At 45.2% G+C, this 20,675-nt stretch overlaps 1 protein-coding gene across 2 annotated transcripts; it reads right to left on the bottom strand.

The window, feature by feature from the left end:
- Positions 1 to 819: 819 nt before the first annotated feature.
- On the bottom strand, positions 820 to 20,669 carry ERP27 (endoplasmic reticulum protein 27). 2 transcript variants are annotated; one of them, XM_065675691.1, is made up of 8 exons: positions 20,453 to 20,669; positions 20,123 to 20,374; positions 19,833 to 19,933; positions 16,296 to 16,433; positions 12,431 to 12,544; positions 9,363 to 9,488; positions 2,015 to 2,212; positions 820 to 1,321 (listed from the first exon to the last, which is right to left on the bottom strand). In XM_065675691.1, the coding sequence occupies exons 2-8, from the start codon at positions 20,241 to 20,243 to the stop codon at positions 1,277 to 1,279; spliced, it is 843 nt and encodes a 280-aa protein (XP_065531763.1). In that variant the 5' UTR covers positions 20,244 to 20,374; positions 20,453 to 20,669; the 3' UTR covers positions 820 to 1,276. The 2 variants fall into 2 exon arrangements, with proteins under 2 accessions (XP_065531763.1, XP_065531766.1); XM_065675694.1 differs by lacking the exon at positions 20,453 to 20,669 and having other exon boundaries at positions 20,123 to 20,439.
- Positions 20,670 to 20,675: the final 6 nt, after the last annotated feature.

Here is a 20,675-nt window from a genome sequence, read left to right as displayed (position 1 = left end):
GCCTTCCTGCTATGGCCCTCATCATGGTGACTGCCAATTACTTTGCATCCTTTCCAGCTCCTGACTTCTCGCTCTGTGGTGGGGAGCTGTGTTTGTCTCATTCGCAAGAACAACTTTCTATTCCCAGTTCTTCCCCTTGGGCCAATCACTGAGAAAGGGCCAAGTGAGGTTTCTCAGCTCTACTCCTCTTAGGCTCCCTGTCCCAAGCCAAGTCTCTCAAGCCCTGAGAGACAATGCAGTCACTGTTTGACAGAAGCATCCATGCTCCATGCCAAAGGGTGCTCAGCCAAGTATGAGGCAAGCCTGCATGAATCTAGTACAGCAGCACATGGATGGCTCATACACCTCATTTGCAAAGTCCCCATCCCCTGTATGCCAGCACTTGGACCTCTGAGGGATGTCTGAGGTCAATACACAGACATTAGCCTCCCTCTCTAATGCGATGTGGAGATATCCCCTATCTTGCAATGCAACTTCCTACTGCCCTTCTGCCACAGCTCCCATTCCTCTTAGCCTCAATCTGCATCTTAGTCTCATTCGTTTTTGCCGCACCAGTTCAGACCTGCTGTACCCAGTGCTGTTCTGATCCCAAACCTTCAAAGAAGTCTCTCATCTTGCTGAAAATACCTGTTGATGATGGGTACAGTTCCATGGGGAATGATTCTTAGCAACAAATCTGACTGGTTAGGCATTGCAAGCCTGGTGAAATGCAGAGAAAGGAGATTTTTGAGCTTACTCACTCAGAAATGCACAGGCTTTGTCCTTAAGTGAAAGACATGGGAAGTAGAAAATCACATATTTGAATAAAAAATCAGGCTATTTACTTTCTGTTTTATTTAGTAAAATAAATGGAAAAGTTCACGTGACATCAAGCAACCAATCTATTCCTAGTGTCAGGACAGACTGACAGTAGAACTCAGCAGGGCACCAAAAGAAAAGAGAATGAGGGAAGCATCTCTGGGAACTATATTTTTCATTTCTGATATTGCCACTTTGCTGTGTCACAGAGCTGTCATGGAAGGATATGGTGTAGGGCAATACCAGAACTACTGAAGTACTGAGAAAATGAGAGCTGGAGACAGCAAATGAGAAGGGAGAAGAGATTCCTAGAAAGGACAGACAGCATATATGTACATGGCATGGAGATGGGAATCCATGACTGAGGTGGTCCCATAGTCCTGCCATCCCAGGAATTCCTGAGCTGGGGGGCTCAGTGAACTCTTCATATGCCAGAAACAAGACTCTGGGAACAGTCATCCTGATGGCTGAGAAAGAATCATAGTTCCTCACTGGGAGCCTTCTCCTCAGGTTCATCTTCACCCTAAAACACATTAGAGGCATGAAATCAGTTTTGATGTTGCTCGATTTCTTCAGCATAATGATAAAAGGGAACAAACCAGCTTAAAAGCCTCTCCTGTCTATGCCACTGCCCTGCATATCCCATTTCAATTGCACAACACAAGGTACTGACACACAAAGCCTCTGTGCTATAGGAAGATGAGCCTTGACAGAGAAAGCTCTTAACACTGAATGAACATGGAGATTAAATTGTCCCTCTACCAGCAGAGACCTCTGTTAGAGTTCTGAGCCTTCGTCTGCATATTCTGTTCTGTGGCCTTCTTGATAGATTTCCTTCCTCTCCATGCCACTCTCTCTCTGATCTTCTCATGTGTTACCTTCCTAGTGCCCAAAAGCACCCTTCATTCTGTCTCCCAGCTGCTGCCCCCAGAAAATACATGCTTCACTGACACCTTCATACAGTTGCAGAGGTCAGTGAAGTCTTCTTGCTGTAGACTAGAAGGCAGAAATCAATGAAGAAAGAAACTCTGCAAAAAACATCTATTTCTGTTTTCCTCTAGATTTAACGTTTTTCTGATATCCAGGTGAAGTGAAAATGAAACAGGAGGTGGCAGGGCTGGGGAGGAGTTCAAAAAACTGAAGAGAGCCTTGTGAGCAACTGCATTGTCCTACAAGATCCCAGATTTCTGTAGACTGTACCAAAGTTCCCCTTTACCTTCTCCATTCTTTCTATGAAACCATTACAGAAGTCCTGTACACGCTCAACGGAGACTTCATCCAGAGTCAAGACATCCTGCTCCTCATCTGGTACGTTGAATATAGCCAGAGCTGGCAGCTGGGACTTCTTCAGTTTGAAGAATGACACTGTTCGGTCATTGCTCTTCAAATTAATGTCTACCAGGATAAAGAGAATCTGTGATGGAAACAGGAGAGGAAATGTAAGCGAAAAGGAAACTGAGAGAGAGAACAGCTTGCCAGACAGTGATCATACAAAGATTAACAGCAATGTTCTTATAAAGAATTAGAGAAAGCCTACTATACTCTCTTAGGATATCACTTTCCTCTGCCACTATGTAACTGCTCCACACAATGCATTTTTCTGTATTTTATCAAGTCCAGTCTTACACTACCAAATAAAATGTCTTCTTTCACCTTCTTTTAAAATATGTCTACACTATGGCAAGAAGGCAATTTCCACTTCGATTCTCTTAGTAGTTGAGGAAATAAAATGTCTTCTATCTTAGTGGCACATGCAAAAGAAGCTGACTCCTCTCCTTGAACAATATTTGGATAAGGTCACATCCATGGAAGACCCACAGTCGCAGAGTAAAAAGGTGTTTTGGTGTGTAAAAATCAAACTCAGTTGCAAGAATGTGGGAGTGAAGTATGGGGCAGCAGGAGCCTGCAAGGATAAGAACATGAGAGAGCCAAACACAAACATTTAAGTGAGCTGCAGTGAATAGAAATGAAGATGCAATCATCTAGGAAACGAGTTGGTGGCAAGACACGAATGTCCATACAGCCCAGATCAATGGAGGGTTGTTCAGACCTGAGAAGAGAAGCCCAACAATGACTAAGCCAAGATAAGAACAACATACAGTTTTCTGGGCTCACGAATAGTCCTGGAGAGCAAGATCAAGCTAAGGGTTAGGATTCTGGCATATGATTCACTGGAACAGGCTGTCCAGAGAAGCTGTGGCTGCCCCATCCCTGGCAGTGTTCAAGGCCAGATTGGACAGGGCTTGGAGCAACCTGGTCTAGTGGAAGGTGTCCCTGCCCGTAGCAGGGGGGTTGAATTGGATGAGATTTAAGGTCCCTTCCAACCCAAACAATTTGTGATTCTATGATTCAATAGTACAGATTTAGCAGAAATGGTAAGCAGGTCCATGGTTTTATTTTAAGAATAAGTTTCAGCTGAGATCTTACAAGTGCAGTAGGAACTGGTATAAATTTAAATGGTTTTAATCTGAAAGATTAACAATAAAATATACAGCTATCTCAAAGATCTTTGTTAAATTATCTGTTAATGCTACGTGCAAATATTACGTACAAATTTAAAAATAAAAAATACAGCAATTGAAAAATTTAATCAGTGACCTGATTAAATAGATTCCCTTGGCTGCTGACATCCAAGTCAATGAAACAAACATCCAGCTATCACGCACTATTTTATTTTATCTTTGTCCTGTGCAGTCTACAGGGCCTAGCATATTCAATATACCTATGGACATAGATATGAGTTAACTTACACAAAAACCAAAAAGAGTTTAAAAAAAGGAAAGGAATGCAATGTGAAGATGATGTATCTGGTTCCCAGGCTGTGACTCATGTTTTTCTTTCTTTTAGATCAAGAACATGCAAGTTAGTTCCAAAACTTTTTTCTTCTCTAAAAATAAACTTGGTAAATCTCAAATTCTTTATTAAATTTGTGTTCTATAAAAAAAAAAACAAATATATCTGGAAACTTTCCTAGGAAACAGCCTATGGGAAGGATGGATAGTTAGGCTAGTGCAAAGTTTAACTCCAGTTAATCACTGCAATACAGAAACAGGAACAACACTTTTCACTGGATACGTGGTATTTATCACTTGCAATTTCTATTCCAAAAGTCAGCTGTACCCCAAGGAAAACAAGCTAGTGAGCAGACAGGTTGTGGAAACTTCTCCCTGAGTGCTAAATTCATCCTTTTCCAGGATAAAACACTAAATAGATTAACTAGAGAAGGGCCACAAATCTAAAGGTCACAGGTCTAAGCACCCAATATAGGAAACTTTCAGCTGGAGCATCAATATGTATATTTTAGGGCTCTCCTTCCAACTAGCAAGTTGGAAACAGAGGACAGTGTTGGAGAGAAGCACTTTCAGAAGGCTGGTACAGGATATGCTGTCATATTTTCACCAGTTCATTCAGCAGCTTTTAGGTTTCTCTATGAAAGATTCACTACACAGCAACATCTTTTAAATCAAATATTAAGCAAGAAGCTAAAAAAACCCCAAAACATTTAGAATATTTAGGTTGTTATATGTCATTTTCTATGCAAAATATCCTCTACCTTTAAAAAGATGGTAATATAAACAAATATCAGTCAATATTCTTCACTTTATCAAGCTTCCAGCCTTTGTTAAAAATCTCCAAACTAAAAAGCTGTACATACTTTACCTATGAATACAGAGAATAGAGTAAGAATAAAAGAATAAAAAGGTTGGGGTTTAGATCTCCAAACATCTTCTTCCTTACAAAAGAAAACAAAACCACAAAAACCACTGGCCCCTCAGCTAGAAAGGCTGAGATGTCATCATTCACAGTTCCTGAGTTGGATCTCTCTAATGACTCACACTTGGCTCATGGAGTTACAGGATGCCAAAGTATAGCAAGTTTCCTTCTCCTCATATCCCAAAAGTACAGGAGAGATGGTAATTGCATTTGTCCACTGTCACTTGAAAGAAGACACCTTAGGGCTTATCCTAAATTCGTTTTAGAATGACACATTCTTGGTAGGTGTTGTGATGTGGGATGAATCCTCAAAAAAGGATGTGCACCCTGCACTGGATGTGCTCCAGGGGTCCTGCCAAGACCTGTGCAGCCTCAGAGTCACACCTGTGAGGCACTCTGTAAGGTGTGTTGGTACTGAGGCCACAAGCACTGCAAGCTGGTCTCCTCAGTAGCTGGAAACCAAGCAAGTTTCTCAGTGGGGGCATTTCCATGATAGAAGCCACCTGGCATTTTCTCATGAGGAATTTATTTGGTTCAGAGATTCCCAGCCAGCTGCAATCACAAAGAATGAATGCTGTGACCATGGAAAATTACACTGGCCGTGAGACAAGAGTTACCTTGCCTAACGTCTGACATCCAGATCGTAGTCTTGTATCAGACAGTCATTTACATAACCTCTGCAATAAACGGCGGCAGGCACATTATTCCACCTATTTTAGAAGAAAAGAAGGACATGTCCTTCTCTATTAGTGCTGAAAGGAGCCTAAAGCCTTTGCTCAGACAACTTAACAAAGCTATAATTCACAAAACATATCCCACTTACAATGCCAACTGTTACGTCACTGCTAGAAACCAGGTAGTTCCATCCCAGACAGAAAGTTCATTTTCTATTTCATACTATCCTGTACAATAGCTGGGTTTGTTTTGTTGTTGGGTGGTTTGGTTTTTTTTTCCATTCTGAAATGATTTCTATGAAATTGTTTCATTTTGTAGCAATTTTCTTGCCTGTGTTCAGAGGTCTGCTGCTACAGGCAGTGAAGGATCACCTGCATGGATGAGGAATTCTTGACAAAAATTCTCCCCTCCAACATTATATTATCTGTGCACTGTCACCTGCAAATTTCTCTTTCAGAAAATTTTGTACAGTGGTGCCATCTTGATGCCTTGACAGCTTGATTCCTGGTTGAGTGCTTTTAGAACATCAAGTTCCCGGTAAATACTAAGATACAGAATGATGTTGTTACCCAAGGAATTAAAATTGCAAATAGCACTGCAGGGGTAGAAACCAATCTGGTGTTGCTTAGTTTTTCCTCTAACAAAGACAAACAGGAAGGATAATCCAACCTCATGTCCAGTGTTTGGCTTTGAGCTTCATGAAGCTGTAACTTTCATTCTTTGAGGAGACTGTATAAGCAGAAAGATGGAGTACTGTAGATTGAGTAATTTCTTACATAGCTTGCATAGTACATCAGAGCAAAACAAAAATATCAGTCACAAATTCAAAAACAAAAGCAAGCTATAAAAACAAGTTTACTGCAGATATCTTTAAATGACATAGACAATCTGTATTTACAGGCTCCCCTGGCTATGGCTAGACAAGACATCTCTAAATATTATCCCTCTCACTTCTGGGACTATCAATGACTGACAAGAAAAATCAAAAGTGTATGAATGACTGCCTGAAAAAGAAGGGGCAGCATCCATTCCTTTCCATGGAAGTACTCCCGAAGGGCTCTTGGGAGTTTCTTAGAACCCATTTCTAAATAACCCTACATATAAAGTAAAAGGGCCTTTGCAAACATCTCTATCCAAATAATTTTGACATTGCAAACCAGTTACATTAGTTGCAGCAAAAGTTGCCTTTGTTATTCCCAACATTGCCTTATTGAAACTTCTGCAAACATCCATGAGGTATGCCAGCTGTAATTGACATGTTATGCTCTGATATTGTCAATAGAAAATTGAAGATGCTTATGCTAATTTGGCTCAGCAATGCAAACCCTGACATTTCCTTTCCAGTAGAAAGCCTGGACTCTTGGCGGTACTTTCCCAAATACGCACATGTTTGATTGCAGTGGGATTCTTCCAAGAAGGCTGGTGGATTCACTTCTGCAGCCGTAGCTCCCCGAGCTCTGTCTGTTCACTGTTACCCACCCATAATTGTTTCTCAACATCTGCTAGAAAAGTATCATATTCCTAATCTTGTCAGCTCTTGCTGTCTTAGCATCGTCTAACCTTTGCATTTTCCACTCCATAATTTTATAGACCCCAGGTTCCATGGTAAAATCTAAACTGCTTTCAGACACTACTGCTCAGAGTGAAGTTCAGGCTGTTTTCAAGTAATAGTCCTCACCATACAGCTTCATGGATCCTCCAGCTGAAAACCTCAGCTTCCTCTCAGGCAAAAATGAAAAGATCATAAACCAGAGATGAAGGGACTATAATCCAGGAACTGGCAGATTAATCATTCCCTCATGATCTATTAACAGTTGAACTTCATGATCTTAAGGGTCTTTTCCAACCTAAATGATCCTATTTCTTTGGTTTTCTTCATTCTTTGGAGCCAGCCACTCAGCAGGAGCAGTTCCACTTCATCTCTCCATCAATGCAAGCAAGAAATTTCTCCTCTCCCTCCAGCTAGTGATGGCAATGACAAGGACACCCCTTTCCTCAGAGCAAAGTAGAGATGTGTGAAAGGATCAGTACCCCTTCTCCTGCTTGGGAACCATCTCAAGGCTCTGTTTGTGTTCTGCACTGGCTTGTAAAGAAGTTGCAACTCACACCAAGTCTCCCCTCTCTGTTCTGGCACTCTGCAATCACTGTAAAGTGCTGATGGATGCAGTGGTACATGCTCAGAGGGAGCTTGAACAACTCTCCACTGCACAATTCCTTGCTTGAACCACTGACAGCACTAACCCTGCAGCACAAACAAGCCTTTCACCACCAGCCCACAGGCTGTGAATTATTCACTAGTAATCCTGAATGAAATTCAAGTCAAGAATCTTGCATTTATTCGCACATAATCTGTGAGCTGCAAATAGGCAAAACTTACTCTATACTTTACTTGTTTTGAAGTAAACCTGAGTTAACTTGTGAGCCTGACAACAGGTAACTCCACTTAGGAAAATTAGCTAGGAAAGATTTCTGTGGTATTGTTCAGTGGCTGCTTCTGATACCCAAAGTGATTCATGTCTTTCTACATGTCAGAACAAGAGTCAAACCTAAGTGGGCATACTGTTCTGCTTACTCCTTACTATCCAGGTCAAAGACCCAAACAGGGGGGTCTTACTGCTTTGTAAGAGGGAAGCACAAATCACAATTTACTCCTCAGAATGGCAGTCCTTTGTGAAAAAAAAATATATTAGACTCTAAGCCCTTTCATCTACATATTCTTCAGTACCACTGCAGTAGAAATAATAACTCAAATCCCCATATCTTTAATCTCTATTTTTACTGTGGGAAACTTCTAGACTGGGAAACTTGCCTGGATTAAAAAAAAAAAAAAATTAGATTTGGCTTGCCGGCAATCCATAATTTATCTGGACTTCAGTACAACATTTTATCCAATGTTTTGTGAAATATTTCTAGGAAAGTTATTCACATTTTCTCAGATCTAGGCATGTCACATGAAGAGAAAGCTAGCTGCAGTTGCACCAGCAAAGGATAGTGATGTTAAACAGTAATGTGTTATGTTGGAAGAGTTAGCTGCTTGGAGTGGGGAGACTTGTATCAAACTCTGCTGCTCATGGAGGACACTGCTAGTGGTGTTACTATAACACATATCTCACATGAGATGGCTGTAATTTTTCAGATGAGCAGGTTTTCTTTTATCACTAAGTATTAATCAAAGCAAAACACTTTTGAAGAGACCTTTTTACTTTGATGCATGGTTTCCAGTGGGTGGGACAGATGGCAAGGTCCAAAGCAATCTTGCGTAAACAAGTCTCAAGACTTTAGAGGGCGCACAGCTCCGAGGTGGCCCCTCCATTTGAGGATGATTACATACTTTTAATCTGCCTCTTCAGTCCCACAAACAGATGCATGCAGATGTTTATGTTCTCAAACCTTCTCTTTCCAGCTCCAGACATCACCCAGGAACATGTCTTCCACTGCCTCTCAGCTCAGCCTTCCCCCCTGCTGTGATCTTCTGCCCCCTCCCTTCTAATCTTCTCCCTTGCCCCAAATGCATTCCTTTGCTTTCCATTCCTTCCTCTGTTCCATGAACACAAATTCCCCTGTAATCCAGCTGCTGGCAGAGAATCGGCCATGGGATGTTTACTATTTGGGAAGTTCTGTCCACACACTGTAGGGTGGGAACCAGGCAGAATTTCTCTGAAAGACACCATCTACAGCATCACCTTAGTGTGGGAAATCTGACAAACCTATTTGCAACTCTTAAAAATAGTTGTTTCCCCAGGATACAACCAGAAGGCTAAGGGTTAAGAATCACTGTGACATTAGTTGCTATCACTGGTTACTTATATAATGTTCCTTGGCATCTTGCAGGCTGTATATACAAAATCATCTCTCACATCAGTGGAATCCAATCATCACCAGACTGAAGTGCAGCAGCTGTTTGTCATCTCCTAATACAAAGGAACAAAACTGAACCAGAAGCAAGGAAGTACATAATGTCCTAGTGAGGGAGCAGAGGAGCAAGATACAGAGGATATTTTCCCTACAAGGAGGAAAACTGGCAAAAGGTGAACAGATCCAACCCCTCCACTTAGTTATCCAACCAATCCTCTTTTCCTGCCAGTAGGATTTGCTCCCCTAATCCACAGAGAAGGAAATAATGCCATCCCCATCAACTGAAGAAATCACTGCTCTCCAAATCTGTTTGGACTTACCTTTCCCTTGAAGAGCTCTGCTGCCTCCCGATATCTGCGCATTTGCTCAGGGTACTTCGGGGATGTTTTGTCTGTGACCAGGAGAAGGTGAAGCTGGAACGAACTCTGCATCACACCTACTGCTGTCTGCCACCACAGACAGAGAGAGAAACACACAGAGACAAGGAGACTGAGAACATTCAATCTGCATTGATTGCAGCACTGAAGGGACATTGGTCCTTATGTCTCATCTTAGACTTCTTTGCAAATCAGCCTCCCAAAAAAAGAGATCTCTTAAAGCAGGAGGGATCCAATCTGGGTGCTCTGTGGAAACACTTAACCTCATGACTTTGCTTATTCCCAAGATGAGAGTCTAAAGACCACAAGGATTCATCACTGGCCTCAGGATAGCCAGTGACTAGGAAGGGGGACTTCCTGGACACAGCAAGCCAAAAACTAGAGGGGCAAGGAAGATGAGAAGGAAGGCCAGCAAACACTGAACATTAAGAGTGCCCTGAATGACTGAGATCCAGCACCTGGACAACATGGGACCAAGAATGTGGGAAGGATTTGTAGTGTCGGGGTTGGTACCTTTCCTTATTTCTTTAGCATTAAGCTGTGTGTAGGATGGGGACGAGTCCAGAGTTTCGGCAACTGCAGGGCCTGGGTATTCCAGAGTGCTTAGGGTTAAAATTGTCTCTGCAGTCTCTTAGTGGGAGACCTGGAGCCAGCTGTTCTTCATTCCCTGGGTAAGGGCCAAGTGGGCAGAACACTGGCCCTCTGTGAAGGAGACAGTGCTGGCACTGCCGAAGAAGGTGCTGCACCATCTTCAGGCACTCCCTCACTCATCATTTTGCTCCTCTTTCTACCCACTTCCTGCAGCCCTGCAGCCTCTCCCTCAAACTAAACAGCAGCCAGACCAGAGCTGCTGCCTCCCCCGTGCCACTGAAACCACAGAAGTGCAGACTGTGCAGCTCCCTGACATCAGGAGAAAAAAGTTTCCGCAAGCTCCAGGAGTAATAAGGAAGGGGTCAGGAAGTGCACACTGGCAAGGGCCATGAATCACAAAGCATCTAGTTGTTGAGAGCCAGGACTCTGCCATTAGCCTCATGTTTATGAGGCATTTTGTATCCCTTCACTTCTCTGGTGGTGTGCAGATGGGGAAGGGGAGAGTAGAGGGGTGCAAAATAAGGCTGGAGGGCATTGGACCTCATGGGAGAGGATGGAGGTGAAGGTGAGGGTGAAGTCACCCAGCACCAAGGGTCATGACAAGTCTGGACTGAGAGAGGGCAGGGCTGGAGCAGCAGCTCCTCCTGCAGCTCCACACACAGGTGTGGCAGCACGGCTGTCCATGGAACTTTGCGCAACAGCAATCAGCAGAGCTCATCAACATAGATGGGTCACATCTGACTCTCCTGGAAAGCCCATAGGGTCAGCATTGCCTGAAAATCTCAAAGTATGTGGGGGAAACAGTAAGGGCCCTAGGGTGGGGATAGAAACTCTTGGCAGGACTCAGTGTGATCCATGTGACCCCAGCCTCTGCTGCCCGGCAGTATTCTTAGATGTAAACAGCATATGCACTGGGAATAAATATTTACCAAAACCCAAGATACATTAGCGGAGCTGGGAGGGCTTTGGGTTGGAGACTGCAGGAGGCACTGTCAACTCAAGCTCCTTGACAGCACTCCAGAGCACCTGGAAAAAAACCTGGAACAACATGTGTACTGCCAGTCAGGGTGGAGGGGACCAGCTGAACAGCTTAGGGCTTCTCTGTCAAGGGAGACAGCCTGAGTGCTGAATAGGATGCCACGGAGCAAGAGACCAAGCCATCAGCAGAAATGCATGAAGAAAGAGTCATGATAGAATTAATTGCTAAGAGATGCAGTAAAAGGTCCCAGGGTTCAAAAAGCCTGGGCAATTATAAAGATAACAAGTAACAAGAACATCCCTTCTGACATGTCTTGAGTGTTCACTGCAAGGACAGTGGGACAGGATAAGGCTTTTCTGTCCTCCAAAATACTCTGTAATTTTAAAATTAATTTTTCATGCTCTTTATCAAGATGAAAACACATCCACTTTTTTTTTTTTTTTTTTTTTTTTTTCCCTTGAGAAAACAACAGAAATTCTCCAGTATTTCATTGTGGAAACAAAATGTTTCATTTCCAAAGGAAAATGCTCTCTCTACTGGCAGGCTGTACCTGAACAACTAGCTGAACCTTAACATCAACTTGAAAAGATTGGCTTTGAAACAGGCTGGCCCATTCTCCTTTCAGTAAATTGAGGCAGATCAACACTGTTACAGCTATCCAGAAGTCTGCAACAGAGCCCATCAGCGATGACAAAGTCTCCGCCTTGCGGCCACTGGGACTTCTAAGACCTACTGAATTCACAGCAATGCAACCAGTGAACTGCTGAGATTTCAGAGGAGCCTAAATCCTTTGTCACTCTCTATAGCAGGAAAGAGCACGATGGGTGAGCTAATGAATATGACCAACACGGAAGCATCCTATGTCTGACTCTTTTGTTGTTGAACTGATGAATTCTGAACTAAGGGATGGAGGGAATGGGAAAAATCTTGCTTGGGAAGTTTCCAACCAACTCTTGAATATGCCTTCAAATAGCCAGATTTACATCAAGCCGTGTGTGCTGCTGGGCCATGAAGAAGTCTGCCTTCTGGCAGTAGGTCAGTCAAGTTCCCATGTTTCTCTAGGCTTCTCAGTCAAAGAGAGGGGATCTGGCTGAGAAGAGTCTTCAGGCATGGCACAACATGGCAAATACCATGCTGGGAGGAAGCAGCGCTGCTAAGGAGTGGTGAGAAATGGAGCTCTCAGCCCACCAACACCCCGAAATTACTGGAAAGCAAAATGAACCACCATGTCTCCCTGCCTCTCCCTACCCCACTTGCCTGCCCCAGCACAGCATTTGCTTCCTGTCCCTATGTGGAGTCGCAGCAGAACTGTGTGCCTTCCTCCATCCACCCCATTGCCACAACCTCACACAGGTCTGCGTATGCAAACTCTTGGACCAGAGGATGTCCCTGGGGAGGAGGCCAAGTGACAGGGTGAGGGCTGTGGGGAGCTTGTAATTACCATAGGGGTGTACTCTGTCACCAGGCGGAGCTCGTTGATCCGAATGAAACGAGTCATCTTCTCAGCATCAATATCATTGTTGTTCATATCCAGATCCCTCCGCTGATTGTCTACCTGAAGACATGCAAAGACACCAACAGTCACAGCTGTCCTCTGCTCCTATCGCCCCCTCCAGAGGCACTGTTTGCACTCACTCACAGAGGCATCCACTGCCTGGGACACCACCATCCTCTCCCCGCCACCACATAATCCCCACTTCTGAAAGTCCACCACCTACAGAGACCAGCCTGCACTCCTAGATATAAGGATCTTCCACCCTCTTTCAGGTTCCCAAAGACAAGGCAAACTCACAGCATTACAGGAATCACCAAGGACTCCAGACATCCCTACAGTATCCTCTCCTGATGCACTGGAGACAGGGAGGATTAGCTGATAAACTATTCAAGGTGTTGTGGGGAGAGATCACGAAATAGCTTAACTCCTAGCATCAACTTTGGCTTTACATCCCTTTTCAAAATCTTCATCTGGTTATTCTGTTTCTTCTGCAAGTAATAAACATTGGCATGGCCTATATGGATTTCCTGGAAACATTGTGAAAGCAGGAAATCTCTCCAATAAAAAGAGGATTTTTTTTTTTTTCCCAGTACAGCAGAAAAAAAAAAAAAAAAAGGAAAAGAAAAATATCAAGCCCAGCACATTTTAGCTTTAGAAACAAATCCAAATCCACCCTGCCACATATCTCCCCACGCTCCCTCCCTCCCCCCCCCCCCAGATGATGTGATTTTATTGAGGTCTTGGTGACCCTGTAAACAGGAAAAAAAAAAAAAAAAAAAAGCAGTCAACCACTGAAAGACAGCTAAACCACCTGAAGGGGCAGAGCCGCCTTGCAGCATATGCAGGACATGACTGAGTTGAGCCATGGGGACACTGGGCTCTGACACATAATAGGATCAAAGTTTGGTATTTGAAGGCCTTCAATACACATGTTGAATGAGGTTCTCAGGGCTGAGGAAAAGTCCACATGCATAGCCCGTATTTTACTCTCTGCATCTGTAACAACCTCTGAAAGTGCTTGTGTTAGTTTTTCCAGCAGCGTGCAGACATCTAAAGCCCTTTTTGCTGTTCTCTGGTCATTCAAAAGGTCTTTGATCTCATAGGGGGCCACAGCACCCTGTCTGTCTGGCAACTCAAACTAGTGCTTTTCAGACTGCACAGCCTCATTCCTCTCATAGATTTTTCCCCTCCATAAAATGAAAGGGCAGTTCTACTCAAGTAAATGAGATCAGGCCAATGTGACACCTTGGTGGGTGAGAACAGACAGGCCTTGGGAACCAGTCTAAAGCACTCCAGACTCCACGGAAAGTCTTCTCTTGACTTTCATGGGCTTCTTAAAACATCTGATTTCCATTTGGAGATAATAACTTCTTAAATCTGCAGTCAACATTCATGATCTTAATGAAATAAGGCTGGGAAACAGCCTGCATCTAATAGTTGAATATCAGTCAAAATGTCTTTATCACTCCATATAACTAGCTTTCTAGCATTTGTTAATTATGTTCTTTATAGATCTATCAGGCCAGATTCCTCACTAGAACAAATCAGTTTCCCTTCACCATATGCAAAAAAGTGTCACCAGTTGACAGCAGCCCATCCTACTACTGTAATTACGGTTTAAACTTCTAAGCATTCTAAGTGTTTCATGCTCTGCAAAAGCAAAGAAAAAACGAGTTTATGCTTCTGATTCACTGCTGTCCTGGTCACACAGCTTCAAATACGTATTCGATTCAAGGTTCCTCTCTCAGCTCTTTTTTTCTTTTCCTTTTTATCTTTGATCCCTTACTCCTACACAGTATTCAGCACACAATAAAAGGAAAAATAATATATCTGAATATCTTAATTTAAGAAAAACTGATAATTAGATAAGTGAGTTGTCAACCACATCTAAACCTGACTTGTGTATTAGCTGCCTGCTTGTTTTTTGTTTTGTTTTGTTGGGATTTTTTTTCCTTATTAAAAGAGAGTTCAGCTGCAAAAACTGGACTGTGAACAAAGAATATTCAATATAATCCAAATTCTAACAATCCAGACATTTTCTTTCATCAAACACCCTCCCAATGCAGTCATCCTCACTATCTGCCACAGTGAAAAACAAAAGGAACTTTTCAGTATTTTTGGAAGAAACCACCATGACTAAGAAACAAAACGGAGATGGGTGTTGCTTCAAACTGCAACACCTGCACATAGCAAATAAAAGGTTAAATAAAAGGACCTGCCTACCTATTGCTCACTCTTAGATCATCCTTTCTGAATTATTTGGATAATGACAGTGGTAAACACGGCGCAGGAAACGATGAGAAAGGAAGGGGAACAAACTGGCTTTGTCCAATCTTTGACCAACCTGGATCTAGGACTTGGCCAAGCTCTTGCACTTAGTTTCCGCGGTACACACAGCTTATCTTCATTGCACTCCCACTCCCAGGGTGTGGTTAGAGCTCTGCTGACACAACAGACTTCACTGGCTTTCAGGACATCCTGTGCTGCCTAGAGCTGCTCTTCTAAGATACATCTCTCTCTCCAGTATTCTAGTGCCACACTTGTGTAAGAAGGGGCCACACTAGGAAATGGATATAATCAGCAGAATACTTGTTCTTAGCTTTTTTCAGTACTCTTGAAGCAAGTATATAGCCCTTCTCAATACCATCTCCTTAAATTTCAGCAAACTTCAAACTTCAGTAGCTTCAAATTCAGTGAGGCACCAGCACTTGCTGAATACAACTGTATCCATCCCTAAGAAACTGCAAAGTAACATTTTTAATGGGCACATGACCAAAGCCCATTTAGGGAATAACTGCAAATCATAGTGTAGCAGACAGAAAAAGTGTTTGGGACTTCTTTTGGTGGCAGAGCATTTATAACTGCAGAGACCTGGTCTGGATCTGTTTTTAGTCATGATGGAAAAGTTGTGCACTGATTGAGACAGCCTTGCCTGTCTGAAGTGATGCTTGGCAAGATCTGATATCATGCCTGCTGTGTTGATCTGTTGTAACATGGCCTCTAGATGCTCTTTGTGTGCCTCAGGAGCCTTACCAAAACCACAGAAACCCATCCAAGTAAAACTGAGTTCCAGGCAGGTCACTCAGAAACAGAGATGTCATTCTTTACACTGGGTGCTGGACCAGATCCATGGGGCAAACACTTAAAATGGAGAACCTTATCAGGTGTAATAAATGTTGCACATTTTGCATATTTTGGTGATGGGTACTCTGCAAGTGAAAAGTAAAAGGCCTCTTTGGGGCAGGAAGCTCTACAGATGTGCTTTTAGGTGGGCAAGCAATGACTGTCAATGACAAGCCGCTGTTTTTGGCTTCCCCTAAGGTGACTGCCATGGGCAGGGACACCTTCCACTACACCAGGTTGCTCCAAGCCTTGTCCAGCCTGCCCTTGAAGACTGCCAGGGATGCAGCAGCTACAGCTTCTCTGGGTACCTTAGGCCAGTGTGTCACCACCCCCATAGTGAAGAATTCCTTCCTTATGTCTAAGAGATGAGAAGCTTTAAACTTCTCTGTCACTGCTGCCTGGAGATTTCACTTCTTCTCTACCGTGACCACGGGCAGGTCTTCAGCACTTGTCCTAGAGCCCCTCTCATCAACCCTAGCGGGCAGGGGAACTTCTAAACCGGGAAGGTGATTCTGGGGGGGATACAGCTTGTTGCACGGCACCCTGTTTCCCGAGGCGGGAGCAGCTCGGGGGCAGCCGCGGCTCCCCCCGTCTGGCTCCCCGGGGTCATCTGGCGGCGGCGGCACGGTGGGTGCCGTCCCCTGACACGCTGCTCCGTCACTTCACGCTACAACGCGGACTCACGCACCGTGCGGAATAGCGTGACGGTGTTCGCTTCGACGCCGTAGTGGGACAGGACCGCGGGGCTGGTGCTGAGGCCGAAGGGCACCTCCGGGATCCGGCCGGCTGTCAGGAGAAACTGGGATGCTTCGGAGCTCTCCGGTTCCTGCGGAGGAAGGAGGGAACACGCGGAGGGCGGCGGTGGGGAGCGGTACCCGCCACCCTCCATAAGGTAGCGAGGGGGTGACACCTAGCGGCCGTCCGGGAGAACCGCCCGGATCAACCCCTCTGCCCGGAGAGAGGGGAGAAAATGGCTTCTTCCTTTATCACCCTGCCTGCGCTGCAGGGATGCTGCAGAGATCACCCTCCTCCCCTTGCCCCGCCAACCATCTCTCCTCCCCAGAATCAGGGATGTTACAGGCGGCGATGCCCGGCGCGCTGTGAGTGTCACAGACACAGCTGGTAGGCGCCACAGCGCTGCTGAAGCCAGGCCTTGCCTTTCTGCGAACCCACACGTCTTACCCACACGCTTGCAGGTGACACTGTGATCGTGAGAAGCCCCAGAGGTCTCAAAAGGGAGGGGAGAAAGCCAGAATCTGGATGTAGCATGCTTAAATATATATACATATATGTCATGAAATCATGGAATCAGAGAATCACAGAACGGTTCAGGTTGGAAGCGACCTTAAATCTCATTCGGTTCTAACCCTCCTGTCATAGGTAGGGACACCTTCCACTAGACCAGGTTGTTCCAATCCCTGTTCAGCCTGGCCTTGAACACTGCCAGGGATGGGGCAGCCACAGCTTCTCTGGGCAACAGGTTCCAGTGTCTCACCTACCCTATAATGAAGAATTTCTTTGTAACGTCTAATCTAAATTTACCCTCTTTCAGCTTAAAGCCATTGCCCTTGTCCTGTCCCTACACATCCTTGTAAAAAATCCCTCTTCATCTTTCTTGTAGGCACCTTTTAGGTATCAGATACATACATATAATTATCCACATACATGTGTGTATAAAATAAATATATAAAAAATAGAATTTTTAAGATAACCTTGATTTTAGAGTCAGTGGTTTACAACTTTTGTAAAAACACCATGCATTAGTAGTATCCTGGTTCCTTTAAAAAAGGTGTCTTAGACACATACTTTAAAAAGTAGCCAATGCAAACACATCAAGGGATAAAAACATGCAATTTCTCAGTAATTTAAGGTCCATTTTCTTTCTTGAGCAAGAGCATTGGCTTAACCCGTATTGAAGCATCCCTTCCTATTCCCATTCCAACCTTTTGAGTAATGTATTTTTGATACTTTTTATTGGATTTAAATTCTCAAGACATAGTCTCTGCTAGAAAATAACTGGTTTGTTTTTCTTTTTAGTTTGAACCATCAGTTCAGCTGTGTGTGAGCCCAGAGAGGATGGAAAACAAAATTCTTTCTTTATTCAAAAGAAAAACAAGTCTCGTGACCTGTTTTGGAAATGCCAGCACATTGACATGGCTCTGGTGAGAGCACTAAAGCCTGGGGTGTGAATAACCGCACTGAATTTCAGAGCATTCCTAGGAAAGCTGGGGTTTATTCAGGCCAAGTATTGCCCTTTCTCGCAGACACGCAGGGTTTCTGGAGCAGCGTGCTGTTTTTCCATCATGGCATTCTGTTCCCAGCCAGAGAAGCCGTGCTCATTATACAGGGAGCTTGCCGAGCCACGTACTACAGTGAAATAAAAGGCTGCAGTAGAAAAATAATTTATGGAGAACAGAGAACATGGGCATTATGTGGATGAATATACTCTCAGGCAGAGGGCCAAGACAAGTCCACATGGCACACATAGGTCTTTATCCACTGTTTAAATGCAGCCCTGTCATGCTTCAGGCACTGAATGACCAACACGTTGCTGCCTTTTGCCTCTTTCTCCTGGAAGCCTGGGCCGCATGGCACCAGCCTCCTGTCTGACTCTGTGCAATGAAATCCTGCACCAACAGAGAGGCCACAGTGGCACAAAACACCAGTGGTTATGCCCTTGCATAGGTTTGCCCAGCAAGAACCCACAGTCCCTGCTGCTGCTTAGCAGCAGGCTCTGTGCCTCAGGTACAGCCTTTCCACAAGCCCATCCAGCTTTCCAAGGGGAAGGAGACATCTCCATTGTCCTGGGTTCAGCAGCAGCAGTCATTTTTCTCCTTCTTAGGAGCTAGTACAGTGCTGTGTTTTGATCTTTTGGCCTGGGAACAGTGCTGATAACGCCGATGTTTTCAGTTGCTGCTCAAATGTTTGGTCTGGCCAAGGACTTTCTGAGCCTCATGCTCTGCCAGGGAGGAGGGGAGGCCGGGAGGAAGCAGAGACAGGACACCTGACCCAAGCTGACCAAAAAGGTATTCCATACCACAGCACGTCATGCCCAGGATGTAACTGAGAGTGACCCGGAAGGGCTGGGAGGACTGGAGGGTTGGACGAGGTATCGGTTGGTGCTCAGCTGGGGGGAGTGGGGAGACATCCATACAGTGAGATTCCCTTGCTGGTTTGCAGCACTGCAGCACTGTAAGAGCGAGGAGCTCCAAATGCCTGCAGGCACTGCAGGTGAAGCAGCTGGTGCTCTTTGATCAGTGCTTAGCAAGGCCCCTGGGGCACAAGCCTCCAGCACTCACATGCTTCTTGCCTCATACCATCAGTCCTAACTCCATGGTGGGCTGTAAGATGCCACTGCCCTATGCCAAGGCCATGATGCCCTCCCTAGGCTGCCCTCCGGCCCCGGGCATGGGGCAGAAGAAGGAAGGTGCTTTCAGAAGGAGCTGTTTTTGAAAAGCTGAAATCTTTTCTGACAGAAGCAATGAGGCAGTGTCTGGGCAGCAGAAGCCCAGAGCAGAGCTCAAGGAAAAGGGGGGAAAAGGTGCAATTTGGGCACCTTAAAAGTAATGAGGATCCTGATAAAGAGGTCCCTGTTTTGCGGCTCTCTAAATAAATATTTTTGTCTTGTTTTCTGAGGAAAAACACGTCATTTTTGGAGCAAGGGACGCATACCATCCCTCACCTTTGAATTCAATTGAATTCATGCATGGAGAGGCAGAGGCCTCAAGGGTATCAGCTCTGGGGAACAAAGCAGCAAGGCAGAGAGACCATGCCTACACTGCCCCTGGGAGGAGCCTGCAGCTCGAGCTCACTCTTGGACTTCAGAGGGCCTGCACCAGTGCTGCTCCCCAATACCCAGCTTCCTTAGCCCCATGACACAGGCAGTGCCTCGTTCTGTCATTGCTGATTAAAGCAAACAACTGACATTCCCACTCTTGCCTCGCTAGCACTGGTTCTCTGCCACCCACATTTTGCTTCCCCTGCAGCGTTTCTCTTTCTCTGGCTCCAGGGTTCCTATGACCTCCCTTCACCTTCCTCCTTTGCTTCATCTCCCTTTCCACACATAGATCAAATTCTCTGCATTCCCTCTGTGGCCTGTCACAGCTCCAGCACCTTCTGGGACAGGAGCTGCCTTTGGAAGGTGTATATGCCACATCCAGCTCCATGCTCTCATCAGGGTGGGACTGAGCTCATAGTTGGCGGAGGGGAGGTGCTGTGAACACACCTGGAAGAATCCAATGACCGCCACCTCTGCCCCACTGATGAAGGCTTCAGCATCTGCAACGTTGTCCAACAGGACAGGTTTCTCTGCAGTGCTGGCTGTGCCTGGAAAGGAGAGGTCATGGTTGGACAGAGGGTACAAAAACAGCTCCCCCCAACACACATGAAAACATCCTACCCCTTACAGTCTCACCCACACACCTCTCCTGCAAGCTCAACAGAACCCTCCTGGGTAAGAAAGACTCCCCACAGCAGACCTAGCCTTTCCCCAAGCCAGAAGGAATTCTCACTTACTGTGGGATGTGGAGCTGTTGTCTCCAGCACACACTGCTGGAGAGCCCCTGGTGAGCAGGATGATAAAGAGGCACAGGAAGATGGAGGTGTTCATGGTGCCAGCTTGCCCTGTCCTCGCCATGGCACTCTGCTCCGCTCCTCTCCAGCAAGAGACACGTCAGCTGCTGCAGGGGCCCACAGCCACTCCCTGCGTGGTGGGAAGAGAGCAGCTGGCCCAGGGTGAAGCCTTCAGCTCCGGAGATAACTTCCTGACTGGGAGAAAGCCACTCGCTGCTGCAGAGGCAGCAGTCTTGGAGAGCTTCACCAACACCATCACCAGTGCATCCTTACCTGCAGCCCTGAACGCTTTGGCTACCCTGTGTCTGTGTGATCAGGTGCCCCAGCTGGGTAAGAACATCTCTCCTCACAGAAGGAACCATTGCACTTCTCCAAGTGCTGGGGCACAGAGGCTGATGCTTCCTTGTGCTTGGCCAACAGGGCAGTCACTGGGACATGCTTTGAAGGAGGCAGGCTATTTTCCTACTGAAACATGCTCTTAAGCCCTCCTATAATG

The sequence above is a fragment of the Lathamus discolor genome, chromosome 1 (assembly GCF_037157495.1).
Source record: "Lathamus discolor isolate bLatDis1 chromosome 1, bLatDis1.hap1, whole genome shotgun sequence".
Taxonomy (NCBI): domain Eukaryota; kingdom Metazoa; phylum Chordata; class Aves; order Psittaciformes; family Psittacidae; genus Lathamus; species Lathamus discolor.
Note: the sequence above shows the minus strand (reverse complement) of the source record. Positions and strands in the feature narration are given on the sequence as shown.